At 45.6% G+C, this 10,920-nt stretch overlaps 1 protein-coding gene across 3 annotated transcripts in view; it reads right to left on the bottom strand.

Annotated features, from left to right (window-relative positions):
• Positions 1-333: 333 nt before the first annotated feature.
• The window catches only part of TTC7B (tetratricopeptide repeat domain 7B), a 56,374-nt gene continuing 45,787 nt past the window's right edge, over positions 334-10,920 (bottom strand). For all 3 annotated transcript variants that reach the window (XM_040412117.1, XM_040412118.1, XM_040412119.1), the window contains 3 exons: positions 10,165-10,305; positions 3,466-3,668; positions 334-1,479 (listed from right to left, as the gene is read on the bottom strand). In XM_040412117.1, the coding sequence (XP_040268051.1) occupies positions 1,258-1,479; positions 3,466-3,668; positions 10,165-10,305 (566 nt within the window). In that variant the 3' untranslated portion in view covers positions 334-1,257. The remainder of the gene's footprint in view (positions 1,480-3,465; positions 3,669-10,164; positions 10,306-10,920) is intronic.

The raw sequence follows: 10,920 nt of genomic DNA, 5'->3' as shown, positions 1-10,920 counted from the left end.
TAACAGGCAAAATATAAATCTCTGATAATATAGTGATTTCTAGGACGACAGGCAGGAACATTCCCCTGGCGAGCCGATATGAGGAGGGGAGGGACGATGGCGGAAGGGAGGATTATTTACAATATCCATAGACGTTATGACGGAGGGACAAGATCTAGTAGTTGCCCATAGCAACCGCATTCCAGTCTTCAGAGAAGCTAACCAATCACATTGCTGCTTTCATTCTGTAACCGTCCATAGCAACCAGTCAGGTTCCAGCTCACATTTTACAGATGCATGCTAGACAATGAAAGTCACAAGCTGATTGGTCAACTCTGAAATCAATGTAATATCTGACTCGTTGCTACAGGCAACCAGCCCCGCCCCCCTTTTTTTTTTTTACCCTCACAGACGAGACTCTTACGATTGTTTCCAAAATGATAGGAGTCAATACGCATGCTACGACATGACCGGACGCCATGCTGTCATATACGAGGGCGGGCATGCCTGTGACATTTTCGTGAATCTACCGATTATCGTGTGACGTTGTATAATGTCCGGCTCTGGCGCTGTACATTACAATCTGGAAATATATAGATCAGGCCCAAATATTACAGCGTTCATTGGGAGCCATGTGTCAATGGCGACAGGCCGCCATGACACGTTCACAAGTAACCGAGTGAAATCATACAGAGTGTCTGACCGGTTCAGTCCGAGCGGCCCAGGACTGCGGCAGCCACATTTATCGAAATAGATGCACAAAAATAGCATGGCGTATACGCATTTTTAGTGTCCGTTATTGTAACTGACACCAAATATTAGCGTTCTTACGCTGCCTGAATTAGAGTGACACGCGTATGGCGGCTCCGATCTATGCAATTTGTTGGCGTGTTATGGGCGGAGTCAAACTATGAAATATGACTACCGCCTGGCCACGCCCCTTTCTATAGAAAATTAAAAACGGAACTTGGGGAGGTAAACGGCACGCTCAGTCATAAAATACGGAGCTCCGTACAACCGCCAATGTCTGCATACAGTCTGTATTTGGATAGCCTTTAAAGGCTGCAGCGCGGTGAAACGTCTTCATTTTTCCTGAAGGATAACTCTGTGCTAACATACAAGACACGACACAGGCTTCATGCGGACAACACGAGCAGCCGGTTGTGAGTGCGGCGATCGTCGGTGCGGTTACGATTGTGACGCTGAAGCATGACTGGCGTGTGAGGTGGGAAGGTCTCGCCCCCCCCCCCGCTGCCCCCTTCCCCTCCAGACTCCTCATCACAGGACCCTGGGGATGATGGTGAACGGCACAATCGGACTGCTCGCCTCCAGCTCCAGGGCGGTCAGGAAGCACTCGGTGGCGGCGTCATCGTTCCCCTGCGCCTGCAGCACTTCCCCCAGGCTATTCCACACTTCGTGAGCCGTGGAGCTCACCTGCACAGCGTCCCGCAGGATTTTCTCCGCCAGGCTGTAGCGGCCGTGATGATGGAGGATCAAACTCTAAAATAGGGAGGAGGAAGAAACGTAGATTATACTCAACGAAGGCGGCCATATTTTCAAGTGCAATAATACCAGGATTAGCAAAAAAACCAAATGGCTGCTTTCTTCCAAAAACAGCACTACCCCTGTCCACAGGTTGCATGTGGTATTGCAGCTCTGCCCTTTAATGCCAATGGAATTGAGCTGCAATACCAGACACAACCTGTGGACAGGGGAGGTGCTGTTTTTGGAAGAAAGCAGACATTTTTCTAATCCCGAACAACCTCTTTGACCCTTAAATAGGAAAAGCTCCACTAAAACAGGTTGTATGCAGCAGTGCTTTGGTTTGAGAATTTCTGTGGACTGATTCTGCTTTGCTGACTGTACCCTATACTGCAATATTGTCTATACAGTGTAATTGCGTTTTACTATTGCTAATAAAAAAGTTGAAAAAAATAAAATAAAAAATAGGAAAAGCTCTCTGGAGATACCCGTCCCTGCATTGTGCTCATGTGTAAATTCTTAAAGGAACACTCCTAACAACTCCTGCTAATGGCCACCGTAATGGTACAGCGCAATACCGAGATTTTTAGCTGTGACTTAGAACAGCGCCCTCTTGAGGTTTTTAGGAACCCTACAGCTGGATCCATCCCCCTTTACAAAACACCTGGCACCATGTGGACTGGGACTCATCATGACGTGCAGAGCAGGGGAGCCACAAGTCCACTTATACAGAACCCAAAATGCGTCATGTCTTGGTGGACACTCTTCAGAAATGCGACTGTCGATAAGTAACAGGATCCTTCCTGCAGCCTTAGCCCTGTGGTGTCTGACAAGACGTCCCGGGAAGAATGAAGAAATCTGTGCTGAGCCGCCGCACCACACGGGGTAACAAGGCTGCCTCTGTTATGTCATAACCATAATCTGAGCCGGCATGATGGGAGGGGGAGGGGGCCGCCCCAGGAGGTATCCAGACACACAGACTGTGGGGTCATAGTGGACGCACACTGATTAATTCAGCCTTTTGCAGCTCACATCCAGATCTGCATACAGCACCGAGTAACTTGTCTCGCTTCCCTCATCGTGAACAGATTTTCAATGACTTAATGGACTATACTCCATTCAAATCCAGAGCTGTAGCCCAAAATAAAGAAAGTCGTGGTGTCACCGTCTCTGCAGTAACAAAATCTATTCAGCTGTAATGATCTGTTTCTGGGAAAGCTGGGTGACAACCAATCCAGCTCCCACATTGTCACCCAACTTTCTTATGCCCCTTAATAGTAGGTCATCCCAGTTATATTGTAACTTGGCGTTTAAAGGGGTATTCCACAGAATAGGGGATAGCTATCAGAATATCATTGTGATCACTGGGGGTTCCAGCGCTAGGACCCCCACTGATCACGATAACTATAGCTCCCCCCGAAATGGACAGAGCGGCTGGCCGGAAATACGTACCGTCGTTCCATTTCTATGGGAGTGCTAGAGATTGGTGAGCAGTACTCGGGTATCTCCGGCGCTCCCGTAGAAATGAATGGAGCAGCGGCACTCTTTTCCGACCAGCCGCTCCGTCCATTTCAGGGAGGTTCCCCCGGTCACTGGGCCCCAGTTTTCGTGTTCAGTGGGGGGTCTCAGCAATCTGACATCCCCTTTTCTGTGGATAGGGGATAACTTATTATAACAGGAATACCCCTTTAATGCATTATTTAGCAGATTAGCCAAACAAGTTGCGATGGAAAAGGAGCCCCATGTACTGACAATATATGCAGCAAACAACCAGCAGCATTGTGAATGCAGCTCTGGAGGCGACGTGGACCAGAACAGCTTTCCCTTTGCAAGGCAGGACGTCTGTAAATTACACCGGACACTGACTTCATTGTAATGTGGCCAGGACTGTGTAGGGGAGATAGAGCAGTTGTGAGTGATGCGTCACCAGTGGCCCTGGACAGGGGTCCTCCACACCTGTAACTGGGGGGTGTACTGGCCGTGCGGCCCCCTGTTGATGCTCACCAGTCTCTGCATGCTTTTCACATGAGTGGGGCTGATGGACAGCGCCTCTTCATACCACCTCTTGGCATCGTCAATGTTCCCTCTCAGCTCGGACACCTGACCTCTCATATACAGCACATTGTGTGACATGGGGAACAGGTTGGCTGCCTCCTGGATACAGGCTGTGGCTTCTGACGGTTTCCCTATCCCGATGTATACCTCCGCTGTGAAGACACAAGAAAATATCTAGCGTCACGTGGTCTGCAAGTATAAAGCATGCCATTTTTGCTGTCGGGAAATACTTACATAACATCTTCATGTAACCTGTTAGTAACATGCAGAATGCTTCAAACTCACCACCTTTTACTCGGAAACCATCAGTAATCTCTGTCGCTGCAGAGCAAACTGGGTTCAACTGTGAGGATATACTAAGGAACTGCTCAGACTTTCCTAATGTAATGGGTATCACCCACTTAGTGGGAGAATTCCAATGTCTAGTGTTTTTTTTTTTTTTTTTTTTTTAAGGAAACCATCAGCAAGTTGCTAAAAGGATTCAGACCACTAGATTATATTATTTCTTCACACATGATCTCCAGTTTTTTTCCCTCTTGGCTTTTAGATCACTTTACTCTCCTGACAAGCGAAATGCCGGGGGTCAGCCCCCATGACGGCAGCACATGCAGTGGTATTTCAGGCTGCAGAGATGATAGTAATCAGCGTGCATCATCCTCCATAAGCGATGTCAGCGCAGCTGGACCCTGGCACACATCACATGGAAGAACACACAATTATGACAAGTCTGCTAGCACTGGTTGGATGGCACTGTGCCTTTATATGGAAAGAGAGCGGCCTCAGCACACACAATAAGAGTGCGCCTCATACCCCAGTGTCCTCAATTAACCCTCTGTGCCACAGCAGAATGCCATTCAGAGGAGGAGTGCCATGGCGGCCATCCCTGCACAGAAAGCTAGCGGTACATAAAACCTACCCACAGCACACACAACTGACTCATCCCCGAGTCACAGGAAAAATCAATGCACAGAAGAGGTTTTACTGAATCATTTAACGCTGAATGTCCCTCCAATCATGTCAGAGCACAGATTTCATAATCTTTCTAACTAGCTCAGTGTCGCCCCCTGCTGGGCAATGTACACAGGAGCAGGGGAATAAATGTTCTGAGATAAGTGGTTGTCACTTACCAGTTTCCCTGACAATTTCTTCATTAATGCAACACAAACTATAATACTCTTCCCCATATGTACAGGAATATAACTACTATAATACTGCCTCCTATGTACAAGAATATAACTACTATAATACTGCTCCTATGTACAAGAATATAACTACTATAATACTGCCTCCTATGTACAAGAATATAACTACTATAATACTACTCCTATATACAAGAATATAATTACTATAATGCTGCCTCCTATGTACAAGAATATAACTACTATAATACTGCTCCTATGTACAAGAATATAACTACTATAATACTTCTCCTATGTACAAGAATATAGCTACTATAATACTGCTCCTATGTACAAGAATATTCCTACTATAATACTGCCTCCTATGTACAAGAATATAACTACTATAATACTGCTCCTATGTATAAGAATATAACTACTATAATACTGCTCCTATGTACAAGAATATAACTACTATAATACTGCTCCTATATACAAGAATATAACTACTATAATACTGCCTCCTATGTACAAGAATATTCCTACTATAATACTGCCTCCTATGTACAAGAATATAACTACTATAATACTGCCTCCTATGTACAAGAATATAACTACTATAATACTGCCTCCTATGTACAAGAATATATCTACTATAATACTGCTCCTATGTACAAGAATATAACTACTATAATACTGCTCCTATGTACAAGAATATAACTACTATAATACTGCTCCTATGTACAAGAATATAACTACTATAATACTGCTCCTATGTACAAGAATATAACTACTATAATACTGCCTCCTATGTACAAGAATATAACTACTATAATACTGCTCCTATGTACAAGGATATAACTACTATAATACTGCTCCTATGTACAAGAATATAACTACTATAATACTGCTCCTATGTACAAGAATATAACTGCTATAATACTGCCTCCTATGTACAAGAATATAACTACTATAATACTGCTCCTATGTACAAGAATATAACTACTATAATACTGCTCCTATGTACAAGAATATAACTGCTATAATACTGCTCCTATGTACAAGAATATAACTACTATAATACTGCCTCCTATGTACAAGAATATTCCTACTATAATACTGCCTCCTATGTACAGGAATATAACTACTATAATACTGCCTCCTATGTACAAGAATATAACTACTATAATACTGCTCCTATGTACAAGAATATAACTACAATAATACTGCTCCTATGTACAAGAATATACTATAATACTGCCTCCTATGTACAAGAATATAACTACAATAATACTGCTCCTATGTACAAGAATATAACTACTATAATACTGCTCCTATGTACAAGAATATTCCTACTACAATACTGCCTCCTATGTAAAAGAATATAACTACTATAATACTGCTCCTTTGTACAAGAATATTACTACTATAATACTGCCTCCTATGTACAAGAATATAACTGCTATAATACTGTTCCTATGTACAAGAATATAACTACTATAATACTGCTCCTATGTACAAGAATATAACTACTATAATACTGCTCCTATGGACAAGAATATAACTACTATAATACTGCTTCTATGTACAAAAATACAACTACTATAACACTGCTCCTATGTACAAGAATATAACTAATATAATACTGCCCCTATGTACGAGAATAATACTGCCTCCTATGTACAAGGATATAACTACTATAATACTGCTCCTATATATCAGAATATAACTACTATAATACTGCTCCTATGTACAAGGATATAACTACTATAATACTGCTCCTATATATCAGAATATAACTACTATAATACTGCTCCTATGTACAAGAATATAACTACTATAATACTGCTCCTATGTACAAGGATATAACTACTATAATACTGCTCCTATATATCAGAATATAACTACTATAATACTGCTCCTATGTACAAGAATATAACTACTATAATACTGCTCCTATGTACAAGGATATAAATACTATAATACTGCTCCTATGTACAAGGATATAACTACTATAATACTGCTCCTATGTACAAGGATATAACTGCTATAATAAATCTATATGGGGTTAATGATGATGAAATCAGGAAGTTCTGCTTGGAGGATTCCGTTTACACGATGTGTAAAGGTTGGGTATAGTAGAATTATCTGATGGTCTTTCAGTCATTGGACGGAAGAGAGAATGTGCCGACAGCTTCACTGATCATTATCTGCGCAGCGTGTTGTGAGAATGTGCCAGTGCCGGCTCCTGCCCTGTGAGCGCTGCACCGCCACGCACATTCCTGTACAGGAGATAATGCTAGCAGAACGCGCACAATCCACCTGCTCATCAGACGTGGCGCGTGCATTGGGCAGAACAGAGCAGTTATTGTATGGCGCCACCACAAGGCAGCGAAGGCTCACAATGCAGCGGTGTGAGTCAGTACTATACAGACCAGGTGGAATCAATCGCTCCAGCACCCAGCTTTTCTAGAGTCCGGAACGGCAGATCTCCAGTAATGCAGGAGGCATATTTCTTCAGGAGCCTGGAAAAGCTGGGTGACCACACATTCTCATGATTACTCCTCCAGTTCGGTTGCATATTTAAGTGGTTCGTGGAAGTGCTGGTTCAGCAGTTACCCAGGAACGTGCAATTCTCTTCTGTCCGTGAGAACAGGAAATAATTTCAGACCTCAGTCTCCCCACCTACCTACCTTTCCAGCTCAGAGTCTAAATGTCAAGTATTTGGAAATAATGGAGGGGTCATAAAATGCCAGGAAACTGCTGACATAACAACTACCTAATAGTCCCTGTTAAAATCCTCCATGTTTAATGCAGGGGCTGCAGGCTACAGATGGCGCCATATCTGCTGACAGAGCTCCACTGCCTGGTGGCAGTGTTCAATCGCTGCAGGTTTATATTAGGGATTTACAATTCAAGCGATTACCTGACACCATCAGGTGGAAAGTAAAGCAAGTGTAAAATATCAGGGAATTGCTTGAACAGCAACTGCTTCATGGGACGGCTCCTTTTACAAGTGGACATATAAACTGTATTCGCCGGCGGCAGAGATAGGTTGGCGCCCGCACTGATTGGCACTCTGTGATCGCCTCTCTGATTAGTCTCCACTCCTGGCAGCGTTCATAGCTTCGTCTGCTGAGCGCTGTTTTCTGGTAATGTTATCGGGCCCCGGGGTCACCTGATGAATAATACACGGCAGGTAACGCCTGCTGCGCGGGTGTAAGGGGATCCGAACACTCACTGATGTCAATTTGTCGTCTATCTCCTGATGGATTACAATCAGGTGCCTGTACCTTTAATAACCAGCGCTGCTGTCTGATGAGCGGCACTCTGAGCTAATACGACCTCCCACCGAGCCGCCCCCCCATTTCATCAGTGTAGAGAAACGACTGCTGCCCCAGGAGATCAAGCAAGATTTTCTGCCAAGGCTGAACATGCCTCTGTTCACCCCTACATTCAAGAGGATGCACCGATGTTTGCTCTGCTCACACAGCTGAGGCTGTGCTACAGTTGCATCCCGTCTATAGTCAATCCTCTGTGAGTTTAAAGAGCATCTGTCAGCAGTTTTGTACCTATGAAACTGGCTGACCTGTTGTGTGATTGGAGTTTTAATATATGCAAATTAGTCTCTAGGAGCAACGGGGGGGTTGCGGTTGCACCTAGAGGCTCTGCTCTCTCTGCAACTGCCGTGGCATCTGCACTTTTATTGTCAGGGCCAGGCAGTGTAAACATCATCACAATCAAATTGTAGAGGGTGCGGCAGTTGCAGAGAGAGCAGAGCCTCTAGGTGTAATGGTAACGCCCCCATTGCTCCTAGAGGCTCATTTGCATATAATAAAACATCATTTTTCTCAGCAATGCGGGCAGATAGGAACATGGGACCAACACAGATGCCGAGCGCACATGTAACAGATCAGCCAGTTTCCTAGGTACAAAACTGCAGTGCTGACAGATGCCCTTTAACAGCCTAGACGACAAAAGAGAGATTGATCCTGCTGACCTCAATAGATTTTGGTGGAAGTTAAAATGTTTCCATTCACTGAAAGCAAGCACAAATCTTGGAAATAGAGAGAAATGGAAACACACAATACATTAGAAGGCTGCTGGACAAAAAGAACAAAATAGAGGAGCAGCAATTCATGCGGATGATATGTGCAGAGGGTGAAGTGCTTTCAGATCACTGATTACTGCAGTGTATGGCCCTTTAATAAACAGCACCCACTAGTGACAGAAGACAGTCTGCTGCTCAGATCAGGTCTGAGGTGGGATTCCTGAGGTTTGTATTGTTCTGTGTGCGGTAAGTCTGGTATAAGGGGCGGCATACCAGCAACACGGAGCGGTGAGGCACCTGAAGGGTTACGCGCAGCGCCGCTATGAATAGTTTTTGCAGTTTTGACTGTGGAAGGCGCAGACGTGAAGGCTATAATCAGGAGCGGCAACAAGCAGGAATTAACCACCCACTTACAAGCAATTTTTAGCTTTCCTTCCAGAGACGTCGATATGACCTGCTTCTGGTCGCCCCAGCGGGCACCCCGCTACTATTAAAAGGGCTAGTTCACGTGTCCTCTCCTGGCCTTTCTCGCGGTCAGTTCATAGTGCACGGCGGAGTCCTTCACGGTGATGACATGCTGCATCCAGGAGGGGCGGCCTCAGGTGGAGCCGCTGTAATTCCATCATCCCCGCGTGATACCGTGATGAGGAGGACGAAAGGGCAGGAGGTTGTTGTGCGCTAAAGAGTCGGAGGCTGAAATTTCAGCCGGGGAAGTCTCCCATCACTGTTTCCGACCAGATCTCTGTCACTGCAACAAGGTCAGACTGGCATGAAGCCGGGGGGGAGGTTTCTTCACTGACGGACACTCAGGACTGATATTAAAGGGCCAGCGTCCACAGGAAAGGGGATAACTATTAGGTCGTGGGGGTCCTACTGCTGGAACCCCCACCGATCACGAGAACGGGGGCCCCGTGCCCCCTCTGAAATGAATGGAGTGACCACACGCATGCCGACCGGCTGCTCTGTTCATTTCAGGGGGACGCCCACTGGTCTATATAGTTATCCCCTATCCTGTGGGCAGAGGATAACTTCTAACAACTGGAATACCCCTTTATGTTATTAGTTAAAAAGCCTCGCCACAGTGAGAAGGTGGTGGTGGTGGTGGGGGGGTCAGATCCACTAAGCCCCCACCCTCCCCATAGCACACCCACTTTTCTCAAAAGTGTCGAGTTGCAATTTTCTGTCCTTGTTTTGTACCGTATTTCAACTCCTCACCATTTACAAGTTACCTGCTTGCTGTCAGTAAACGGGAACATTCTTGTTTACATTCAGAAGCTGAAAAAGAGTCACAGGGCTGAGGAGTTGTTACTATGTATCAGTCCAGGAGAGACATGTGGAGCATTGACTGACACAGGTTGTCATTTTACAAGTGCCACCTAGAAGACTGGCATGGGCACATCCATGAGGAGGGTTAGGGGTCCTTTTTGCAGGAGACTGAAACAAGCAATACAGCATTCAGACTGAATGGATGCACGTTACCTGCGTGAAGCCAGATCTGTGCCAGGGTCATCCATGGGTGTAGCGGGCCTTGCTTTGGGGTGCTGCTCTGCAAAGAAGAGGCCATTTCTGAAAGCGCCTGCTCGACGCGCGACGCCGCAATGGACGTGGCATGGACAGAACCTGCAGTGGTGAAAAGAGAGAAGTCAGAGAGGAGCAGAGCTGTGTGCAGTCCTGTGCCAGCACTGCGTGCAGCGACCCGGCCGGTGCTGGACGTACACACGCAGACGTGAAGCTCGCTGAAGTCGGCCACGTCACCATCTACACAGCACTGTGAGGATGCGGACAGTGGAAGGCAACAGCAGAGCACAGACAAGAAGTGTTGTCATGGGGGCACGGAGCAGCTCAAGCTATATGTTTTTTTTAAAGTCTCCTGGAAGTATTCTATTGAACAGTAAGCTCTGCCACCCCCTCCCACCCCTTTATAAGTGGCAGGTCCCTCCCTGGGGGTACCTGTGAACTTTGCTGCGCGGAGGCTTGGCAGGCCTCTCCCCTGGTGGTCTGGATTGTTACTGAAAATGATCCAGTCTGACAAATGTCGCAGTTATCAGGTAAATGTCAGCGCCGAGAAGGTGAATTCTGACTCATTCGGACGAGGTAAATGAGATCATGTTCTGCGGCAACAATCTGGAAGTCATGAATGAAGGAGGGGGGGCTGGGCAGAAGGAGACCAAAATTTATGAGAATCTAAACGATTCATTGATTAGTACCCGGCAAGAATTACGTAATCTAAGGCAT

This window comes from Bufo bufo, chromosome 11, assembly GCF_905171765.1.
Source record: "Bufo bufo chromosome 11, aBufBuf1.1, whole genome shotgun sequence".
In the NCBI taxonomy this organism is placed as follows: domain Eukaryota; kingdom Metazoa; phylum Chordata; class Amphibia; order Anura; family Bufonidae; genus Bufo; species Bufo bufo.
Note: the sequence above shows the minus strand (reverse complement) of the source record. Positions and strands in the feature narration are given on the sequence as shown.